General features: G+C 47.7%; 2 protein-coding genes across 2 annotated transcripts; both read right to left on the bottom strand.

Annotated features, from left to right (window-relative positions):
- Nucleotides 1–2,319: 2,319 nt before the first annotated feature.
- LOC136966379 (TSC22 domain family protein 1-like) lies at nucleotides 2,320–7,714 on the bottom strand. Its single transcript, XM_067260879.1, has 3 exons — nucleotides 7,450–7,714; nucleotides 6,532–6,583; nucleotides 2,320–3,648 (listed from the first exon to the last, which is right to left on the bottom strand). Exons 1-3 carry the CDS (start codon nucleotides 7,569–7,571, stop codon nucleotides 3,415–3,417), a joined length of 408 nt encoding a protein of 135 aa, XP_067116980.1. The 5' UTR covers nucleotides 7,572–7,714; the 3' UTR covers nucleotides 2,320–3,414.
- A 7,698-nt stretch (nucleotides 7,715–15,412) lies between these two features.
- On the bottom strand, nucleotides 15,413–18,524 carry LOC136966417 (TSC22 domain family protein 1-like). The gene is made up of 2 exons (XM_067260921.1): nucleotides 15,894–18,524; nucleotides 15,413–15,434 (listed from the first exon to the last, which is right to left on the bottom strand). The coding sequence occupies exons 1-2, from the start codon at nucleotides 17,867–17,869 to the stop codon at nucleotides 15,413–15,415; spliced, it is 1,998 nt and encodes a 665-aa protein (XP_067117022.1). The 5' UTR covers nucleotides 17,870–18,524.
- Between the last annotated feature and the right edge of the window lie 677 nt (nucleotides 18,525–19,201).

Raw genomic sequence — 19,201 nt, 5'->3', positions numbered from 1 at the left:
TTTCTGTCTTGGTTAAGCGATGATTTAATCACAGGTCAAACAGCCATTTTATTATATGATTCATCCAACTGTTGTGTGTGATCGATGGAAGAAAACAACACAAATCGATGGTGTGTGTGACATCTGTTTATATGCTGCTGTTTCACCTCAGCAACGTTTTAGACAAGATACAAATGGTTTTATCTTGTGCTCTGCTTCAGTGTCTGTAAATGACTAAATGTGTCTATATCTATAACCAAGTCTTTATAACTAAGTATGTCTCTATAATGAAATCTGGATGTATATCAATGTATTTATAACTAAGTCTGCATCTCTAATGAAGTCTATATCTATAACTAAGTCTTCATAACTAAGTCTGCATCTCTAATGAAGTCTATATCTATAACTAAGTCTTTATAACTAAGTCTGCATCTCTAATGAAGTCTATATCTATAACTCAGTGTATGTATTTAACTCTGTGTATCTATATATGTCGGTGGCGATACTGATAGACACCAGGGGTAAAGAGGAGCCATGTTATCAATGGGCTGACTTGAAGCTGGTATCTCCAGACCTGGAGTCTGTCTGGGTGTATGATGTATTTGTTCATATATGTCTGTGTGTGTACAGCATCAACATATACGGTATAAATGTACAGGCTGTGCTGGAACACTTTGTTCCTCACAAAGCTCTGAGCCCCCTCCGCCAGGGAGACAAGAGAGGGGGGGGGGCGTTCACCAGGGTGGGGGGTGGGCAGTGTTCGTGTTCACCAGGGTGGGGGACAAGCCCAGCTCACTGGTTGACCTACATCTCATCTAGAGCCGGTGTGTGTCTGTGTGTGTGTGTGTGTACTATATGTGTGTATGTACTATGTGTGTGTGTATGTGCATAGTCTATCGGTCTACCGCATTATATATATTATATATATATATATATATATATTAATCTCAGTCTGTTTTCCTCTCTCTCTCGCTCCCTGCTTCTCTCTATGTATCCATCTCTCTCTGCCTTTCTGTGTGGAGAGTAGAGAGTTGGAGAGGAGAGTTGGAGAGACTTGGAGAGGAGAGTTGGAGAGGAGAGAGTTGGAGAGGAGAGAGTTGGAGAGACTTGGAGAGGAGAGAGTTGGAGAGACTTGGAGAGGAGAGAGTTGGAGAGGAGAGACTTGGAGAGGAGAGACTTGGAGAGGAGAGACTTGGAGAGGAGAGAGTTGGAGAGGAGAGTTGGAGAGAGTTGGAGAGGAGAGTTGGAGAGACTTGGAGAGGAGACTTGGAGAGGAGAGACTTGGAGAGGAGAGAGTCGGAGAGGAGAGAGTTGGAGAGGAGAGTTGGAGAAGAGACTTGGAGAGACTTGGAGAGGAGAGTTGGAAAGACTTGGAGAGGAGAGTTGGAGAGGAGAGTTGGAGAGACTTGGAAAGGAGAGAGTTGGAGAGGAGAGAGTTGGAGGAGTGTTTGCTCTGGTGTATCTTCCTGTCAGAAAGAAACAAAACAGGAAACATAGGGGAGATAGAGGCTGAGTGTGTGAGTGTGTTCACATCGACCGTGTCTGAGGAGGTGCAGCCCTGGGTGTCCATTCTGAGGAGGTGCAGCCCTGGTTGAAAAGAATCTGCCAGAACCCAAACACACTCTGATTCACTTGGACTAGATGGACCAGACACACTCTGATTCACTTGGACTATATGTACCAAACACACAAGAAACGTTACAGGTCATGTCAAGGGGCTCAATACATGGACACACACGCACATCCTCTATAATACACTCTGCGGTCGACAATGTCGAATTTACATAAACAAACAAGTTCTAATGATGCGAAAACAATTAAAGCATTTTAGGTTAAACTAGCAGCACAGATTTGGTTTGTTACGTGGTGACAGGTCTATTTACAGGTTTCATTTAATAAGGATGACCAGACAGGTGTTTATTTTGAATCCCATTTTATTCAAATTGAGGTGCAACTGTTTAGTGCAATAACGTCACATTTGTGGTGGGTTGAGGAACATGCACTTGAGTCTTGACACAATTCAAGGCATTTTCATTGATCAACATAGTTTTATGATCAACTCGAAACAAGAATCCCGAGAATTCACTTGTAAAAACAACAGCAACGACAATAACACTCTTTATTCCCAAACAGTAAAAGCGTCCCTGTTGGGGTGGAGTCATGACCAGGACGGAAGCAGGCTTCAGCTCTCGCCCTGCTCCTGCCCTGAGTCATGGCATCAGGTAGTTTAAACCTGGTGAAACCATAGATATAGAAATATACCACACTATATATATATATATATATATAGATCTATATATAGATATCTATCTATCTAATATATATATATATATATATATATATAAATAAAATAGGAAAACCAAAGTTAATACATTTATACATTTGTATATCTATGGTTGAGACCAGGCACTTGGCTGAGTGGATTTAGTTGAAATTGAATCTGTACAAACCTAGCAAAAGTATATGTCCTACATCGCCATTTATAATCATTGGTATACACAACCACTTACATGAATTACACCAACAACAAAACCCCAACCTCCTTGTTCCCCCTCAAAAAAGATTCCCTTGCATCAATACTTTGTAGTGAGGGTGGAGAGAGGGAGCAAAGAGAACACAGAGTTCCTAGCATGCTAGAGCTCCAAATGCTTGTTCCCGTCTCTCTGCTAGCTAGCTAGCTTGCTAGCTTGTTAGCTAGTCTGCTGTGGTGTGACCTGGCACACACACCGCTAGCTAGCTCGTTAGCTAGTCTGCTGTGGTGTGACCTGGCACACACAGGAAAGTAAGGTTCAGGCGCTCTGCCTGCTCAACGTCTCTGAGATGAGCAGCAGGAGGGTTAGAGCCTAACCCTAACCAGCAGATGAGCAGCAGGAGGGGCTCCTAGTCACAGGCTAGGGATCTGCCCCCCATCCCAGATGGGCCACTCCTGTGTACTTATTACCTCAAATGGTCCCTAGAGTTACAGGTATTTCTTTCATCTGACAAAAGTGCTTGTTCTTGATTTTCTCACAGCTAAAAAAGGAAACAAATAATCAACATTAAAAAGTAAAAGTGTCTATGAGGAGGGGGGGGAGACGGCACAGTCACTGGGGGTGGGGGTAGTCTGTCAGGGGGAATGCAGAGGCACGGTGTGTCCCGGCTGTTGCAGCGAGCCCTTCGGCTGTCCGGGACATTTCCATTCACCTGCACCAAACCCTCTTCACTGAGACAACGATTTTCTGAAGAAGGCTAACCCTCAGAGCACCACAGTTAAACACAAGTGCAAAAGAAAATAAAGTATTGTTTTTCATTTGTCCTTCCCCAACTGTGGTTTATTCAGATCATGATGCTCGGCGTGGGTCAGTTCACAGTATATCTCCTCTTCCCTCTTCCACCTGTCCCCCCCAGCCAGGGGAACCCTGCCCCTCCAGGGAGGGGGGCAGCGGAGGCGGGGTGCTATGCAGAGGTGCTGGAGGTCTGGGAGGGAGCGAGGGCCTGTGTGCTGTCTGTGGGGGAGTCGGGGTCCACCTGGGCCTGGAACTGGGCCATCTGCTCAGGACTGGCCAGCGTCTTCAGCAGGCTGTTCTCCTGCTCCAGCTGGGTGTTCCTCTCCACCAGATCCTTGATCTGCTCCTTCAGCACCTCCACCTCCTCACGCACCGCATACATCAGGTGGCTCTTCACCAAGTCCTGTGGACGGAGGAGGAGGGACAGACAACACAACATCAGCTCCCCAGAGCAGCTCCAGGGCAAAAAACTTTTGAGCATTTACATTTAGTCATTTAGCAGACGCTCTTATCCAGAGCGACTTGCAGTAAGTACAGGGACATTCCCCCGAGGCAAGTAGGGTGAAGTGCCTTGCCCAAGGACACAACGTCAGTTGGCATGACCGGGAATCGAACTGGCAACCTTCGGATTACTAGTCCGACTCCCTCACCACTCAGCCACCTGACTCCCTAGCAGACGTGAGAATGTGCGGACCGTCCGCAAAGTCTTGTCTGGCTCTGTAACGTGGCGAATTCTAACTGAAAAGTGCCGAAACTCACCAAACATTACAAAATAAAGTTTCCAATACTACGTTTATGACGTTGACTATTCAAAAAACATAAAAATAAAAGTTTGATCATTAATGTGGATGATCACATCAAAATGCCAAAACGGGAAATGCTATATAGCCTTCTGTTTAATCCGCCACCACTTAATAACATGTTAAACTTGAGGGTGTCAAATGAAGACAAAATGACAAAATCACTCAGGAAATGCATGTCACGCTAACCCTAGCTGCCATGCTGTTACGATGCGCCACCACTCGTTACTTCATTTAAAGTTTTACATCGGACCATTTCTTCTTAATTTCTGCCATGGTCCGGTTCTCTGAACCCACATCATTTATGGCCCTATAATAATAATAATGATTTTATTTGTAATGCACTTTACATTTAGCTAAATCTCAAAGTGCTACAGTTTAAAAACAAGAAAGGGCGCAAATAGTGACAGTTTTCCACTCCGCCGACTTTCTTTTGTCGCTAATACCTGACAGGCCGACAAACAGGACACATTTTCTCGCCTCCACCTCTGTTGTCAGAACCTCGATCTCACAGTCACCGTATTTATTCTAAAAAACGCTGCAGCGTTTATTAAATAACGTTCATTTTTGGTGCGGCGTTTATTCGAAGAAATACGGTAATTCAGACAAAGAAATTACCTCAGGAGCGCATTTATAGTCCATCTACATATTCATTTATGGGAGGAGGCAAGGCGAGGTCAGTGGCTCGTTCACGTGCGGTCAATCTCACGTTGATTGTGATTTATAAAGGAAAGGTGCGCAGGACCTGGCGTACGACCAGTTTTATACATGTGAATATTTCTGTGCGTAGGTACTTTGAGTTTTGGCCGTACGCCATCTTCTGATATGAAAGCTGCGCAATCCTTTATACATGAGGCCCCAGGACACTACCCCTCCACAGACCAGGACACTACAGACCAGGACACCAGGACACTACCCCTCTACAGACCAGGACACTAGAGATCAGGACACTACCCCTCTACAGACCAGGACACTACAGACAAGGACACCAGGACACTACAGACCAGGACACCAGGACACTACAGACCAGGACACTGCCCCTCTACAGACCAGGACACCAGGACACTACCCCTTTAGAGACAAGGACACCAGGACACTACCCCTCTACAGACCAGGACACTACAGACAAGGATACCAGGACACTACAGACCAGGACACCAGGACACTACAGACCAGGACACTACCCCTCTACAGACCAGGACACTACAGACCAGGACACTGCCCCTCTACAGACCAGGACACTACAGACCAGGACACATCCCCTCTACAGACCAGGACACATCCCCTCTACAGACCAGGACACATCCCCTCTACAGACCAGGACACATCCCCTCTACAGACCAGGACACATCCCCTCTACAGACCAGGACACATCCCCTCTACAGACCAGGACACATCCCCTCTACAGACCAGGACACATCCCCTCTACAGACAGTGCAACAAAGACACATGACACAGCAGAGCATGATTAATCATGTTGGAGAACAGACTAAAACAAGCTCAACACACTTGGTAAATAACCAGACTGAATTCTGACCTAAACATGGAAACCAGACTGATTATAATTTCCATTATCTTTTAAATAATCATATGTGGATATCAAAAGCTCTTTAGTCTCGTCATCCCCGTGGTGAAGTCAGCAGTCTATTGTATGAAGGCACTGCCAGTCTGCTAATGCAATTTGTGTGTAATCTGTGCATCCTCCGTGGCCTGAGAACCACCCCGCGAGTGCGAAAAGCACAGGAACAAAATGTTCTGCATCGCGAGGGCGGAGCCAACCAACAGGCAGGTTATATATAACGGAGCTGTTTGCCTAGCAACACGCGAGAGACACCATTGCGTGTTAAGCATCGTTGTCCCGCGCTTGATGCAAACAGGCCGTTAGAGCCGGACAAAGTCATCAGTGACATAAAAGTGCCAAGTAGACTATCGACTGCGTCTTTAATTAGACCTGCTCCGCAGCTCGCATCTCGTTTTGATCCGACTTGGACGTGTCTGCAGCACAACAGAATACTGCCATTTATAACCCCTGAGGAATAACATTAACAGCAGCAATGACAAACTCGTGTGTAGGTTACATCTACACAAATCCAGAATCCCGTTTAACACGGATTATAACTTCTCCATTCATTCAGTCTGCGGCTCAATAATCATACATGTATGAGAGTCTGCAGACTCTTCGATCTCAATTCAATCAAATGTCACCTGTACTGTGTTTGTTCAAAGAAGTTTAACGATCTAACACGCAAATACTAACTAAATTGTTGAAAGTAAATACATTCCTTTTAGTGTCCAGATACGTATCTAATGTATCCTTTGTTACAGGCTGGTATCCCACTTGACTGCAGTTAGGCTAGATTAACCTTACTGCTCAGGCCAAAAGGGAAGCTCAGAACAGCGCATTCATTTACAATCAAGTACCACTTAATGAATGCGTTATTGATCTTATATAATAACTTATAATAACCAGAACGATATAAACTTACCATTGCTTGTTCAATTTTGTTGTCTATGGCCACCACACTCGCGCCCGATGAGCTGAAAGACAGAAAAATGTAGGATTCACCGACATGTAGACTACGCTGCAGCTCTGGAAAACATTGAGAAACCACTGCACCTTTTTCTTTCATTAAAAAAAAGTTGAGAAGGACAATTTTGAGTGAGGAACAGAACGGTAAATTTTAAGAGGCCACTGAAAAATTTACCATTCTGTTCCTCACTCAAAATGGTCCTTCTCAACTTTTTTTTTAATGAAAGAAAAAGGTGCAGTGGTTTCTCAATGTTTTACAGAGCTGCATAAATAATATTCAAACATCTCTCGATGCCCACAAACTGTAGCCTATTTTAAACTGTATCTCGTATTTTTTGACAGATTTTGGGAACGGTAGAACAGAAAAGGAGCATCATAAACACATTCCTGTCATGTTTAATTTTCAGCATTTTCTCAAAGCCACACGGTCATAAATACAATAAAGAGTTCAGTGACAAATCTTGAATTTTCTGGATGTATGTGTTTGACACAGAACCCTAAAGATAAACAACACGTCTTTTATAACATCGTCTTGGACAGATTATATAAGGTGCACATAACCGCCCCGAGCCACAGCCCCAGGATAGCACCTAAACGAAACTTAGGTGCACATATGCACGACACAGATAATACAATTACAAATCCCAAGTTACAAAGATAATTACAAATCCAATCAATTGCAGTGCATTGATTAGAGCCATTTAGGCCATTTAATAGAACATCTAATCAATGCACTGCAATGTAAGGCAACCCAATCCACAATCATTCCCCATTCATTCGCTACACATCCATCATCTTGCCGTTTCTCCCTTATATGAATCCATGAATTCGCCATGCATGACTTTACAATAACATTACTAAGGGAATAATTTACCTATTGTCAACTTTCACGGGAGTATTCTCTTTTCCAAGCACAGAAGACAGAAACGATATAGAAAAATTCCTCAGTTGACAAACGCCAAGGTCCATCGCCACTGTGTAACACTGGGAATTCATGCTACTCCACCCATGAAGACCAAAATAAGAACGTACAAAAATCCAACGATATAAAAATATAAAAATATCAAATTCTAAGCAGGCAGAAGATCTGATCTCCGGGCGAAGCTGGCTCGCTGCCGGGTCAGTCTGCTTCACGTGCAGCACAATGGCAAACCGAGCGAGACCGCTTCTGTCTCGAGGCTGCAGCTGACGTCCCGAGTGGCATAATTCATGCACGAACACAACGCAGCTCGACACGGGATTGGCGGAGAACTGTTCAATTTTAATAATCTATGCAGACACGCCCCCACTGCCAGCAGCGGTAGTGTTGTTTTCTGTCAACTCAATCAGCAGCCAGCACGAGCGCCAAACCAATTATGGAATAAAGCTTTCAAACGCCACAAAACACGTCAGATATTTAACGAAAGCAAAGTTAGTTTGTTTAACAATAATGTAAATACATGGAATACTCTATTGTTTTAGGACACGAGAAGCTAAAAGTATGCAGCTGAAATTATTATTATGGCTTATTGACGAACTTTTATTGTATGATGGGAGTGTAAGGGTGGGGGGGCGGGTGGTTGCAGTCTCTTGGGTGTGACTTGGCTTCCACCTGACTTGGCTTCCACCTGACTTGGCTTCCACCTGACTTGGCTTCCACCTGACTTGGCTTCCACCTGACTTGGCTTCCACCTGACTTGGCTTCCACCTGACTTGGCTTCCACCTGACTTGGCTTCCACCTGTCGTCTACAAAGATATGTGTAAGTTGTAATCGACACAAAGGATGTGTTGGCTACTGAAAAACCCGGACATTTTGACACATGCCGATAACATAACACACACAAACGTCTAAACCAACACAGACTGCATACACTTTTCAACGCATACTGTACCCCCATGTATACTGCTCATTTGTGGAGGAACTACAAAAAGTGTAGTATGCACAGACTGAATGTTGCCTATAATGATGGCTTGCGGATGCTGCTAAGGGTACCGCGATGGAGCAGTGCAAGCCAAATGTTTGTTAATGTGGATGTGCCCACCTGCCCTGCAGTGCTGCGCAGACTCATGTACAGCTGCATGTGCAGACTTACAACCTCTATGAACAGTATCATCCTGGTACTGACCAATCCGGCACTAAGTTCAGTACGATACTTTCCTAATATGTGGACTCACTGGCGTCTGAGCCTCCTCAGAAAATGATGTACATCGTGATTTTTATTATATGTTTGTATGTTGTTTTGTAATCTATGGACCTAGTAAGTGTCCGAAATAAAGTTTATGATGATGATGAAACCCTCTAAAACTTATGTGACTTTACTGAAGTAAAAAAACAATATTTCAATACATGTACTAAATCCAAATATTTTAATGACACATATATAGGAATAGTCTAACCAGTATAAATAAAATGAATGAGCTGATCCAACTGTCAAAGCAAAGGAATGTTAAATAAAAGCCTAATAATATATATTTTTTAAACGCAATTGTTTAGAAGACTTTTTCTTTTGTACAAAAGCTCTAATTTGTCACACATGGCCTGCTGCCCAAAGGACACCATCATCATCACCTGGACACCTTAATCTTCATCATCACCTGGACCTCCTTAGGGAGGCAGTGTTTTCTTTCACTAGCATGTTATGTTGTCTGTCACTAGCATGATGCTGCCCAGGCAGCAGCTAGCTGCTAGTTACGCTAGCGTGTAGCTAGCTGCTAGTTACGCTAGCGTGTAGCTAGCTGCTAGTTACGCTAGCGTGTCACGCTAACGCAGGCTGGCGCCCACTCGTTTAGCCTCCAGGAGAGCAGGAGGGTACATGATGTTCTCATGCTGTAGTCATGGCCCGAGGCAGCTGTGCTCAACTCACGCATCGACTACCATATTAATATAAATCTGACGTGCCTGTCCACCTACTGACATCTGACACAAGCTGGAACTACAAAGTAGCAGCTCTATTGTAACACTTAACCTGCAGCTTCCCTGTGCTCCAGCTACCTACAGTACAGTATTCTTTAGTCTTTCCACAACAATGTAACCCTTTACCTCACTACAGCCCCCTGCCACACCCCAGCCTCCCTCCTACCTCCCTACTGCCCCCAGTCTCCCTCGTACCTCCCTACTGCCCCCAGCCTCCTTCCAACCTCCCTACTGCCCCCAGCCCCCCTCCTACCTCCCTACAGCCCCCAGCCTCCCTCCTATCTCCCTACAGCCCCCAGCCTCCCTCGTACCTCCCTACTGCCCCCAGCCTCCCTCGTACCTCCCTACTGCCCCCAGCCTCCCTCCTACCTCCCTACAGCCCCCAGCCTCCCTCCTACCTCCCTACAGCCTTGTTACCTCTTCAGATGCTTCTCCAGGTCCCAGAAGAGCAGCTGGAGGCCCATCCGGTTCTGTCTCTGCGATCCTTCCGGCCGCAGCGCTCTCATCAGCATCCACACCCGCAGTGGGTCTCCAGACTCCCTCACCCAGCCCCTCTCTCCAGACCCTTCACCCTCACCTCCCGCAACCTCTGACCCCCTGCTCTGCTTTTCCCAAAACAGCTCACATCAGGCAGCAGGAACAATAGAGGACATCTGGATGCTTGTGTCTGAGCTCTCTCGCTCTGCGTGTCCTCTCATTCACCCCTATATCACATGTATACATCATACAAGCTCCCAGCACTGGAGACTGGAGGGTTTCCAGTGATGTCACCAGTGATGTCACCGCTTCCAAGGGCCACGTGACTCTCAATCGTTATGTAAACCGTCAGGGGAGATTAAGGGTTTCGTCCAATAGGATAAGCCGCTTCCGACCACACACCCAGCGTGCGCCCACCAGCCCTGGCTCCGCCCCTCCCAGCTTCCTGGTTATCACAGTTGCCTTGGCATTATGGGATGTACGAGAGGTATGGTTATCTAGAGTTCACTTGTTTTCAGCCCTCAGTTTGGGGTGAAGGTTCGTTAACCCCTTTGTGGCGACCCAGCATGGAGGCGTGCTGGACCAGCCCGTAGACCGTGAATATCCTGTCACTTTGTATCAGCACACACACGCACACTCAGAGAGCATGTTAGCTCACGTGTCACCATCGTACAAACATAATCATAACACTTTCACCATCGTACAAACATAATCACAACACTTTCACCATCGTACAAACATAATCACAACACTTTCACCATCGTACAAAGATAATCACAACAATGTCATGGGAGGGGGGGTTGGTCATGGGGGGGGGCATGTTAGGGAACATAATGTCCAACTGACGAGACAAAGGAACGAGATGTTCTGAGCAGATTACTGGTCGCTCGCCCTTTCCACCTCCACCAATCACAAGCTGGGAGAGTTGTGCATGTGACCTCCGATCAGTTTCCCCTCCGCTGGTCCTCGCTGCCACCCTCAGGAGGCAAACACCTCAGCAGGGCGTCTACGTGACTTCTCGTCTCAGCCAACTGACGCCATTCCTTCTTAGCCAATGGGAAGAAGCCGTTGAGAGGGGATGGCATGATTCGATGCCTTACTGCATCCTTGGTTGAGCTTTGCTGTGTGTGCACGCATGTGTTCTACATGGCCTGTACATTGTGACCCAGATATTATCTAACCAGACTGTATGGACACTGAGATAATCCTAGAGACCAAACGAGGACAATGTGTATGATGAGGAGCGTCAGAAGGAATAAACAAGTTTAACAATGTAATGTTTTAAAGATTCCTCAATAAAGTAAGGTAAAAATGATTAAATAGTTTGTTGAGACATGAGATGTGTGTCTGATGTACATTTATGCATTTTAGCAGATGCTTTTATCCAAAGATGTAGCTCAGCTCTGTCTCCAGGGAGGAGCTGGGCTGAACCGTCCTGGTAGACACACACACGGACACAAGATGGCCGCCTCACCCTCTAGCTCCGCCCCCCGTGGCCCCTCCCCAGTCAGGTTAGATAACAGGCATGACGTCGCTCAGGGGAGAACTACATGAAGCTCTGACCGGAACTACGCCAGCGTAGGAAACATCGATACAGATACAGTCTGCATAGGTGTGCTGCACAAGCAAGCAGCGGGGCAAATGGAGGAGGAAAGGATGCCTCCTCGATGGACAGAGAAAAACAGAGAGAAACAGAGAGAGAGAAACAGAGAGGGAGAGAAACAGAGAGAAACAGAGAGGGAGAGAAACAGAGAGAGAAACAGAGAGAGAAACAGAGAGAGAGGGAGAGAAACAGAGAGAGAGGCAGAGAAACAGAGAGAGAAACAGAGAGAGAAATGGAGAGAGAAACAGAGAGAGAGAGAGAGAGAGAGAAGGAGGGAGACAGAGAGGGAGAGAAATAAAGAGAGAGAAACAGAGAGAAACAGAGAGAGAGAAGGAGGGAGACAGAGAGGGAGAGAAACAGAGAGAAACAGAGAGAGGGAGAGAAACGGAGAGAGAAACAGAGAGAGAAACAGAGAGAGAAGGAGGGAGACAGAAACACACAGAGAAAGAAAAACTGAGCGAGAGGCAGAGAGAGAGAAAGAAAGAGAGAGGGGGGAGAGAAAAGAGGGAGAGACTTTTTAAAGAAGGCATTTTAATTTCAGTATGGATGTTTAAATTACATATTCAAACATCAAACTGATCCTTGAAATGCATGTGTGTGTGTGTGTGTGTGTGTGGGGGGGGGGGGGGGGCCGCCAAACACTGCCATGGGTGAGTGTGTGTGTGTGTGTGTGGGGGGGGGGGGGGGGGGGGGTGGCAAACACTGCCATGGGTGCCATGCGGACTCGGGTCGCACTTAAGTCGCACCAATAGTGACTTCAGACTTGACCCAAAAGACTTCAGACTTGGACTCGAGCTCCGAGACTCGTCAACAACGAACAACAACAAACAAAGTTTTCATGCAACATCAAAATGCATTTAAATCTAAATGTATTCATGTATTTTTGTATTTTTTATTGGCGCATATACGTTGGGGAAACATATGACGAGCTGCATGTTCCATGTCCTTTGCCATAATGTGCAACGTAATGCATGCGCTATGCCTATATGTGCACGCACTCACATCTCAAAAAATGCTTTGAAGATGGTGACACCTAGTCCTCCCGGAGTTTTGCCTTTTGTCATTAGTTTTGCTTTCAATAACTTCGTAAACAGTGGCAGGAAGCTTACAGCTACATGCAAGGTGTGTGGCACCAAGATAAATGATGCCGGACCAACAACGTAGAACTTCATCAGGCATCTCAAAACGCACCCAGATAGGGTTAGGGTCAGTCACTTGCTAATGTGAAAGAGACTTTAAATTTAGCATATATCGTCACAGGTAACAAGCTAACCATCGCAAAGTGTTGTGCTAATGCTGGGAACAGGCAAATTGGATCTTTATAGTTGTATCTTAGCTGCAGTGCCCACATTTTATTTCAGAAATGGTTGGTGTATTAACTTTCAATACAGATGTTTCCCTCAAACTTTGAACACTGAAAAATGTGCATGATGAGGTTGGGCTGTGTTAGTAACACAGACAAACATGTATTCTTTGGTGCAGATACCAAAATGTTGAAAAATACAGTTATGAAATTGAAACAGAGTTCTTAATTTGTGTTTCTTCAGTTGCATTACAGTAGACCCCATAAAGTTATCCTACAACTGACAGGACATGCTTTGAATTCATTACATTTACATTTAGTCATTTAGCAGACGCTGTTATCCAGAGCGACTTACAGTAAGTAAAGGGACATTCCCCCGAGGCAAGTAGGGTGAAGTGTCTTGCCCAAGGACACAGCATCAGTTGGCATGACCGGGAATCGAACTGGCAACCTTCGGATTACTAGCCCGATTCCCTCACCGCTCAGCCACCTGACTCCCTGACTGAATTCATAATTTGTAATATTGCCAAAATACGAAAATTCCTCTCAAAGGATGATGTGGAAAAACTAATACATGCATTTGTTATGTCCCGATTGGACTACTGCAATGTGTTGTTCTCTGGCCTCCCAATTACCTACCTAAAACATTTACAGCGGGTGCAAAATGCTGCTGCTAGACTATTGACTAGAACAAGAAAGTTTGATCACCTAACATCTACTCTTATCTCTTTACACTGGCTCCCTATCCAAGCCAGAGCTGACTTCAAAGTTCTACTACTAACCTACAAATCTCTGCATGGATTGGCACCACTGTACCTCTCCGGTCTCCTTGCACCCTATTGCCCCGCAAGGACACTTAGATCTCAAGATGCCGGCTATCTGGTGGTTCCCAAAGTTAAGAAAAAAACTGCTGGAGGTAGGGCGTTCTCATATAGAGCACCTCTTCTCTGGAACAAATTACCTGTCTCAATTAAGGAGGCTGATACTGTTTCGACATTCAAAATTAGGTTAAAAAACGTTATTGTTTAGTCAATTCTACGATTGTTAAAGGTAAGTATGTGTGTATTTACTTCTATGTAAATCTGGGGTGCGTGTTTGCCTATGTGTGTATCACATGTAACTTTTAAATTGTAATTATAGCTTATATGTTCACATTGCCCCATCTGGATGTTACATCTAGATGTTACAAATAAAGTAAATCTGTTACTGTATATTGTTACTGTTATAGTTTCCGTTGCTGTATATTGTTACTGTTATTGTTTCTGTTACTAGTTGGAGGCAACGGGGGACGGGACGGGTTGTTTTCCTTGTCTTCCTTGAGGGTTTAGGTTAGTTGAGGGGCAGTTCTATGGGCGTATGTGAAGCCCTCTGTGACATGTTTGCGTGTAAAAAGGGCTATACAAATAAATTTGATTTGATAAGATTTAACAGTGTTAGGGACAGATCAGATGGCCAGAGACTTGAACTCGAGCTCAAAGACTTCCAAAACATGACTTGTTAACATCTCTGTCTCACACACACACCTACACTTACTTACACACACACCTACACTTACTTACACACACACTAACACACCCACCCACACTTACACACACACACCTACACTTACTTACACACACACTAACACACCCACCCACACTTACACACACACACCTACACTTACTTACACACACACACTAACACACCCACCCACACTAACACACCCTGGTGGGGCCGGAGGGGAGGCAGTTCTTCGTTCTCGCTGCACGCAAAGCCTTATGTAACCTCCACATACAGGAGAATACAGCATGAAGATCTTCTGAGATACAACACTGCTGACTCCCACACACACGCACACGCACACACAGTTGGTGGACCAGTACAGCAAGGTTTTGAATGACAAGATCAAAAACAGATCAGCAGATCAAATGACAGTATGAGCCTAAAATCAACAACCCTTTCAGAAACTCACCCGCCTGCTATGAATCTGTCAATGTCCAATACTTCTGTGTGTGTGTGTGTGTGTGTGTGTGTGTGTTACTGTCAGTGGGAGCCAGGATACAGACTCCTGCTCCCAGCCAATCACAGTGAGAGAGCCAGCAGGTGGCATCCAACAATGAGGAGAAGAGTCCAGTTTCAAAACATCCAACGAACAACAAATCACCTTTCTAACTCTTCAACTCACCAGCCTCTCATGGCTTAAGGGTTAGGGCTAGGGCAGACAACCTTGAAGTAGACTGACCTGTACTGAATGCTTTTGGTTTAGGGTTAGGGTTAGAGAGATGAGAGGGTTAGGGTGTGCAACTAAGGGTTCTGTGAGGGTGAGGGAGGGAGAGGGAGGGAAAGGGAGAGAGTGAGAGATAGGGCCTCCCTGGTGAGCAGCCTAGACAGCCCAGACAGAGGTTAGTGGGTTAGGGTCGAGGTTAGTTTGTGTGGCAACACTGACACCTGGCTGCTGGAAGGACAAACTGCAACTCGGCTGCACCAGGGGAGTCCACACTAAACCATACCCTTGAAACTATTTTGTTTGAAACTATGTCCATGTACTTGGCTGACAGCTGCTCTACATGCCTGGTCTGTCTCAGCCTGACCGGGACTGAGCACTGTCACATCAACAGAGCACACTGGGAGAAACACACAATAACACTCTCACACACACTCACAGAGACAGCTGCAACCTGAACCTGCTACTGGCTCTCGGGGAGAGAAGCGTGCCACACACTAACATGCATGCATTGTACCTGAACACAGGACCACAGTCCTGGAGACATGATACACACATCTAACTGGGGGAAATCAGCTGTTCCTCTTATCGTGTGTGTATGTGTGTGTGTGTGTGTGGGGGGGGGGCCCGTCTCACAAAGTATAGACAAGCCACCCCTCCCTCACACTCTCGCATGTAAACATGCACTCATCCCTCCCTCACACTCTCGCATGTAAACATGCACTCATCCCTCCCGCACACTCTTGCATGTAAACATGCACTCATCCCTCCCGTACACTCTCGCATGTAAACACGCACTCATCCCTCCCGCACACTCTCATCCCCAGTTCATCCTCACCTGTCCTCCTCGTCTGCAGTCTGGCTCCTCAGCGCTGCGTCAGTGTCTCCAAAGTGGCCCAGGCCCCCAGCAGCCCTGGCCTCTGCGCCCGCCTCCCCCCTGCCTGCGCCCCCAGCAGCCCTGGCCTCTGCGCCCCCAGCAGCCCTGGCCTCTGCGCCCGGCTCCCCACCGCCCGTGGCCCCCAGCCTGGGTAGCCCTGCAAGGCCCTGGTGCTGGAACAGCAGCCTCTGGGCGTCCTGGAGCTGAGAGGCCGTCAGAGAGGGCATGCTGCCCAGGTGAGCAGCCCCGCCGTGGGCCTGGCTGAGGGCCATGCCGTGTGTCAGGAGAGGCTGGAGGTCGGCCTGCAGGGTGGTCAGAGGAAGGTAGGTGGTGCTGTGGGTAGGAGCCCGGGGGCTGGAGGAGGGCTGGGCTGGAGCAAAGACAGGCTGGGAGGAAGGGGCCTGACCCTGAAGGGGCTGACTGGCACCACCGAGCCCCACCAGGGAAGCTCCTGTGGGGGCGGGGGCCAGAGGGGCCTGGGCCTGGGCCTGGAAGGGGGCGGTGGGCTGGATGAAGTCCGGCTGCCTGCCCCCAGCCATGGCCAGCAGCCCTGTGGAGAGCTGGGCAGGATAGCACCCACGGGCTGGCTGCGCGTCCACAGCATAGGACAGGTGCTGGACCATGCCAGAAGGAGCCAGGGTCATGACCTGGGGGGTTGAGGGAAGAGAGGAGGCCAGGCTGGACTGTCCTGGCTGGACCAGGTTAGTGCCAGGATCGTGAGGGCCTGTCAGGGGGGGGCTCTGGACCAGAACAGGGAGGTTCTGGATGGCTTGTGGGCTGGTGAAGTCTTGCGTGTGCTGCTGATAAGGCTGCAGGGTTTGTGGTGCAGGGGCTGCTCCTCCTGCTGCTCCTCCTGCTGCTCCTCCTCCTGCTGCTCCTCCTGCTGCTGCTCCTCCTGCCTCTCCCTCAGTGGGCGGGGCCTCCCCAGGCCTGGGGCTGGCATCGGCAGCTGCAGGGGGAACCTCCTTCTCATAGTACTCCGTACACATCCACCTCCCCTTCCGGTAGGGCTCAGAGTTGGAGTCCAGCTTCACCACCCGGAAACGAGAGCCAGGGGTAGACTGTGTCTGAGTGGTGGTGGTGACCCCAGCTGGGCCTCCCACTCCAGCCAGGCCTCCCACTCCAGCCAGGCCTCCAGCCAGGCCTCCCACTCCAGACAGGCCCCCAGCTGGGCCCCCAGCTCCTCCTCCCTGCACAGCGCTGCCCAGGGCCATGGGGCCTGAAGAGAGAAGAGTGTTGCTGACAGCAGTAGCGTTAGCCTGTGCCAGGCTTGTGCTGCGGGGTGGCTGTGTCTCTGCCAGGGCGGCAGGGGGCAGAGGAGCTGCAGCCTCCACACTCTGCAAGCAGGGGGGGAGCTGGAGCGAGTGGGCAGCCCCGTTCACCAACTGCTGCTGCTGAGACACAGTGGGGAGGGAGTGGGGGTGCAGGGGCTCGTTGGGGGACACCAGTCCAGGGGTTTCCACCCCTTGGAGGCTGTTTAGAGTCTCGTCTGAAGAGCTTCTCTCGGGGAGGCCAGTGTCTGTGGCCCGGGACACGGACACGTCAAGCATGTCCGAGGAGGAGAGATCCTCCGTGTGCGACTCGTCCATGTCGTCATAGCTTTCCGTGTCGTCCGCTATGCTGTTGTTGGTGCTCACTGAGATCTGGGCCGGGGTGACACTTGTGATTTGGAAGCCGCTCTTCTTCTTCACGACGGACTGAGACTGAGGGGCAGTGCTCGCGCTGTGGGGGTGCTGGTGGGGCCCGGGGGAAGAGGAGCCGGGCTGGTTTAGAGGCTGCGGCGGAGTTTGATGGTCTTCTGTGGGGTTAACGTGACTGCCGCTCGCCGCAACAGATGACGCAGATGTACTGCCGCTGCCCCGTCTGTGGTGGAAAGCTGTAGGGTGCGACATTTTCCTACCTCCGGACGGATCTCCTGAATAGTCCTGGTGTTGCATTTGGTCCGACCAGGGCAGTAGAAGGGCCAACAGTTCAGTACTAAAAGTACGGGACTGTTGTGATAGCAGACTACGTTAGCTAGCCCACTTGCTAACCAAGGTTAGCTGTCCCACTACTGGCTAGCCAGCTGACGCTGCTAGCTAGCTGGGTAAATGCGGATACAGACGCCTTTTCTGTACACTTCAATGACTATCAGTCGTGTAATTTATAACTAATACAATTTTTAAATGGTAACAAACATATGTCATGCAAAGATAACGTGACGTTGATAATGGAGCTTCAAGTTCAGCTCCTGCCGCAAGACCTCCTCAACCCCATCGCTGCGAGGCGTTGAGTCTCATCTTCCACAAATCTCATTGGTCAAACGTGGTTTTACGACGAAAAGAAACTTAATGACACATTCCCAGGAAGAAAACGTGATGTTGGTTGACGATATTCCTCTTTTGTCAGATCTAAATGCGTGGAGTTATTCACCTTATCTCTTTCTACGATTGCTGTCTCATCCCCTAGCTTCTTTACCGCTCCCGGTAACAGCGGCGGTGTAGCCTAGCTGCCTGGCGCTGTCACTGAGGTGGGAGGTGACTGAGCGAATGCAAACATGCCTACTGCGCATGTCCTCAGACCCCTTACCCTTAAACGGACCTCGTTTTTTAACCCACATTATGAAGATGACAAAATGTCGCCTACTATCAAAGATAACATTGCTTATGCAAGAGTGTATTTATAAAATGTTTTGTAAAATATTTTAATACAATGCATCACTAGCTCTGTCAGTAATCTAAACCGTTCCAAGTGTTTCATCACAAAATGGGAGCCTTGAAGTGAACCTTAGATTGAGGCTAAATTTGTGCAATAATTTTAAAATAGGAATCATATTATAAAGCTTAAAACATGTATGCTCGCTTAATGTCGTAATGGCTATAACAGACTGGATGAAACTAGTCTGTATGGTTCAATACATTAACAGAACATGCATCAAAGGTGAATCTTTCATCCTGACACTGATCTCCCCCAGGGCTGTTTCTTCTCCCCACCTTCAGGCAACAACTCACGCTGTGGAGTGTTAAGAGTGTTAAGAGTGACGTGGGGCGTGTTCACTCACCCAGGCATGAAGGGCTTGGTTAACTCAGGCAGCAGGGGGAGGAGTCAAAGCAAGCAAAGGCAAAGGACTTTGAGCAAGCAAGCATCCCCCACCTATCATAAACATGCTGTCCCACCTGAAGGAAGTCAGACCCAGGTTATGGAGTGGTCTTCTGTGGAATGACTCCAAAGGTTGGGCAACATGAAAGCTGAGTAAACACTGAGTAAACCCTGCATCTGTAAACAACCTA

The sequence above is a fragment of the Osmerus mordax genome, chromosome 22, assembly GCF_038355195.1.
Source record: "Osmerus mordax isolate fOsmMor3 chromosome 22, fOsmMor3.pri, whole genome shotgun sequence".
Lineage (NCBI taxonomy): Eukaryota > Metazoa > Chordata > Actinopteri > Osmeriformes > Osmeridae > Osmerus > Osmerus mordax.
Note: the sequence above shows the minus strand (reverse complement) of the source record. Positions and strands in the feature narration are given on the sequence as shown.

Excerpts from the sequence above, each read along its gene's own strand:
- LOC136966417 (XM_067260921.1), bottom strand. The coding sequence starts at position 17,869 with ATGCAACACCAGGACTATTCAGGAGATCCGTCCGGAGGTAGGAAAATG. Across the intron at positions 15,435-15,893 it reads ACTGCAGACGAGGAGGACAG|TGCTCAGTCCCGGTCAGGCT; the intron begins GTGAGGATGAAC and ends TTGATGTGACAG.
- LOC136966379 (XM_067260879.1), bottom strand. The coding sequence starts at position 7,571 with ATGAATTCCCAGTGTTACACAGTGGCGATGGACCTTGGCGTTTGTCAA. Across the intron at positions 6,584-7,449 it reads CCCGTGAAAGTTGACAATAG|CTCATCGGGCGCGAGTGTGG; the intron begins GTAAATTATTCC and ends TCTGTCTTTCAG. Across the intron at positions 3,649-6,531 it reads ACAAAATTGAACAAGCAATG|GACTTGGTGAAGAGCCACCT; the intron begins GTAAGTTTATAT and ends CTCCGTCCACAG.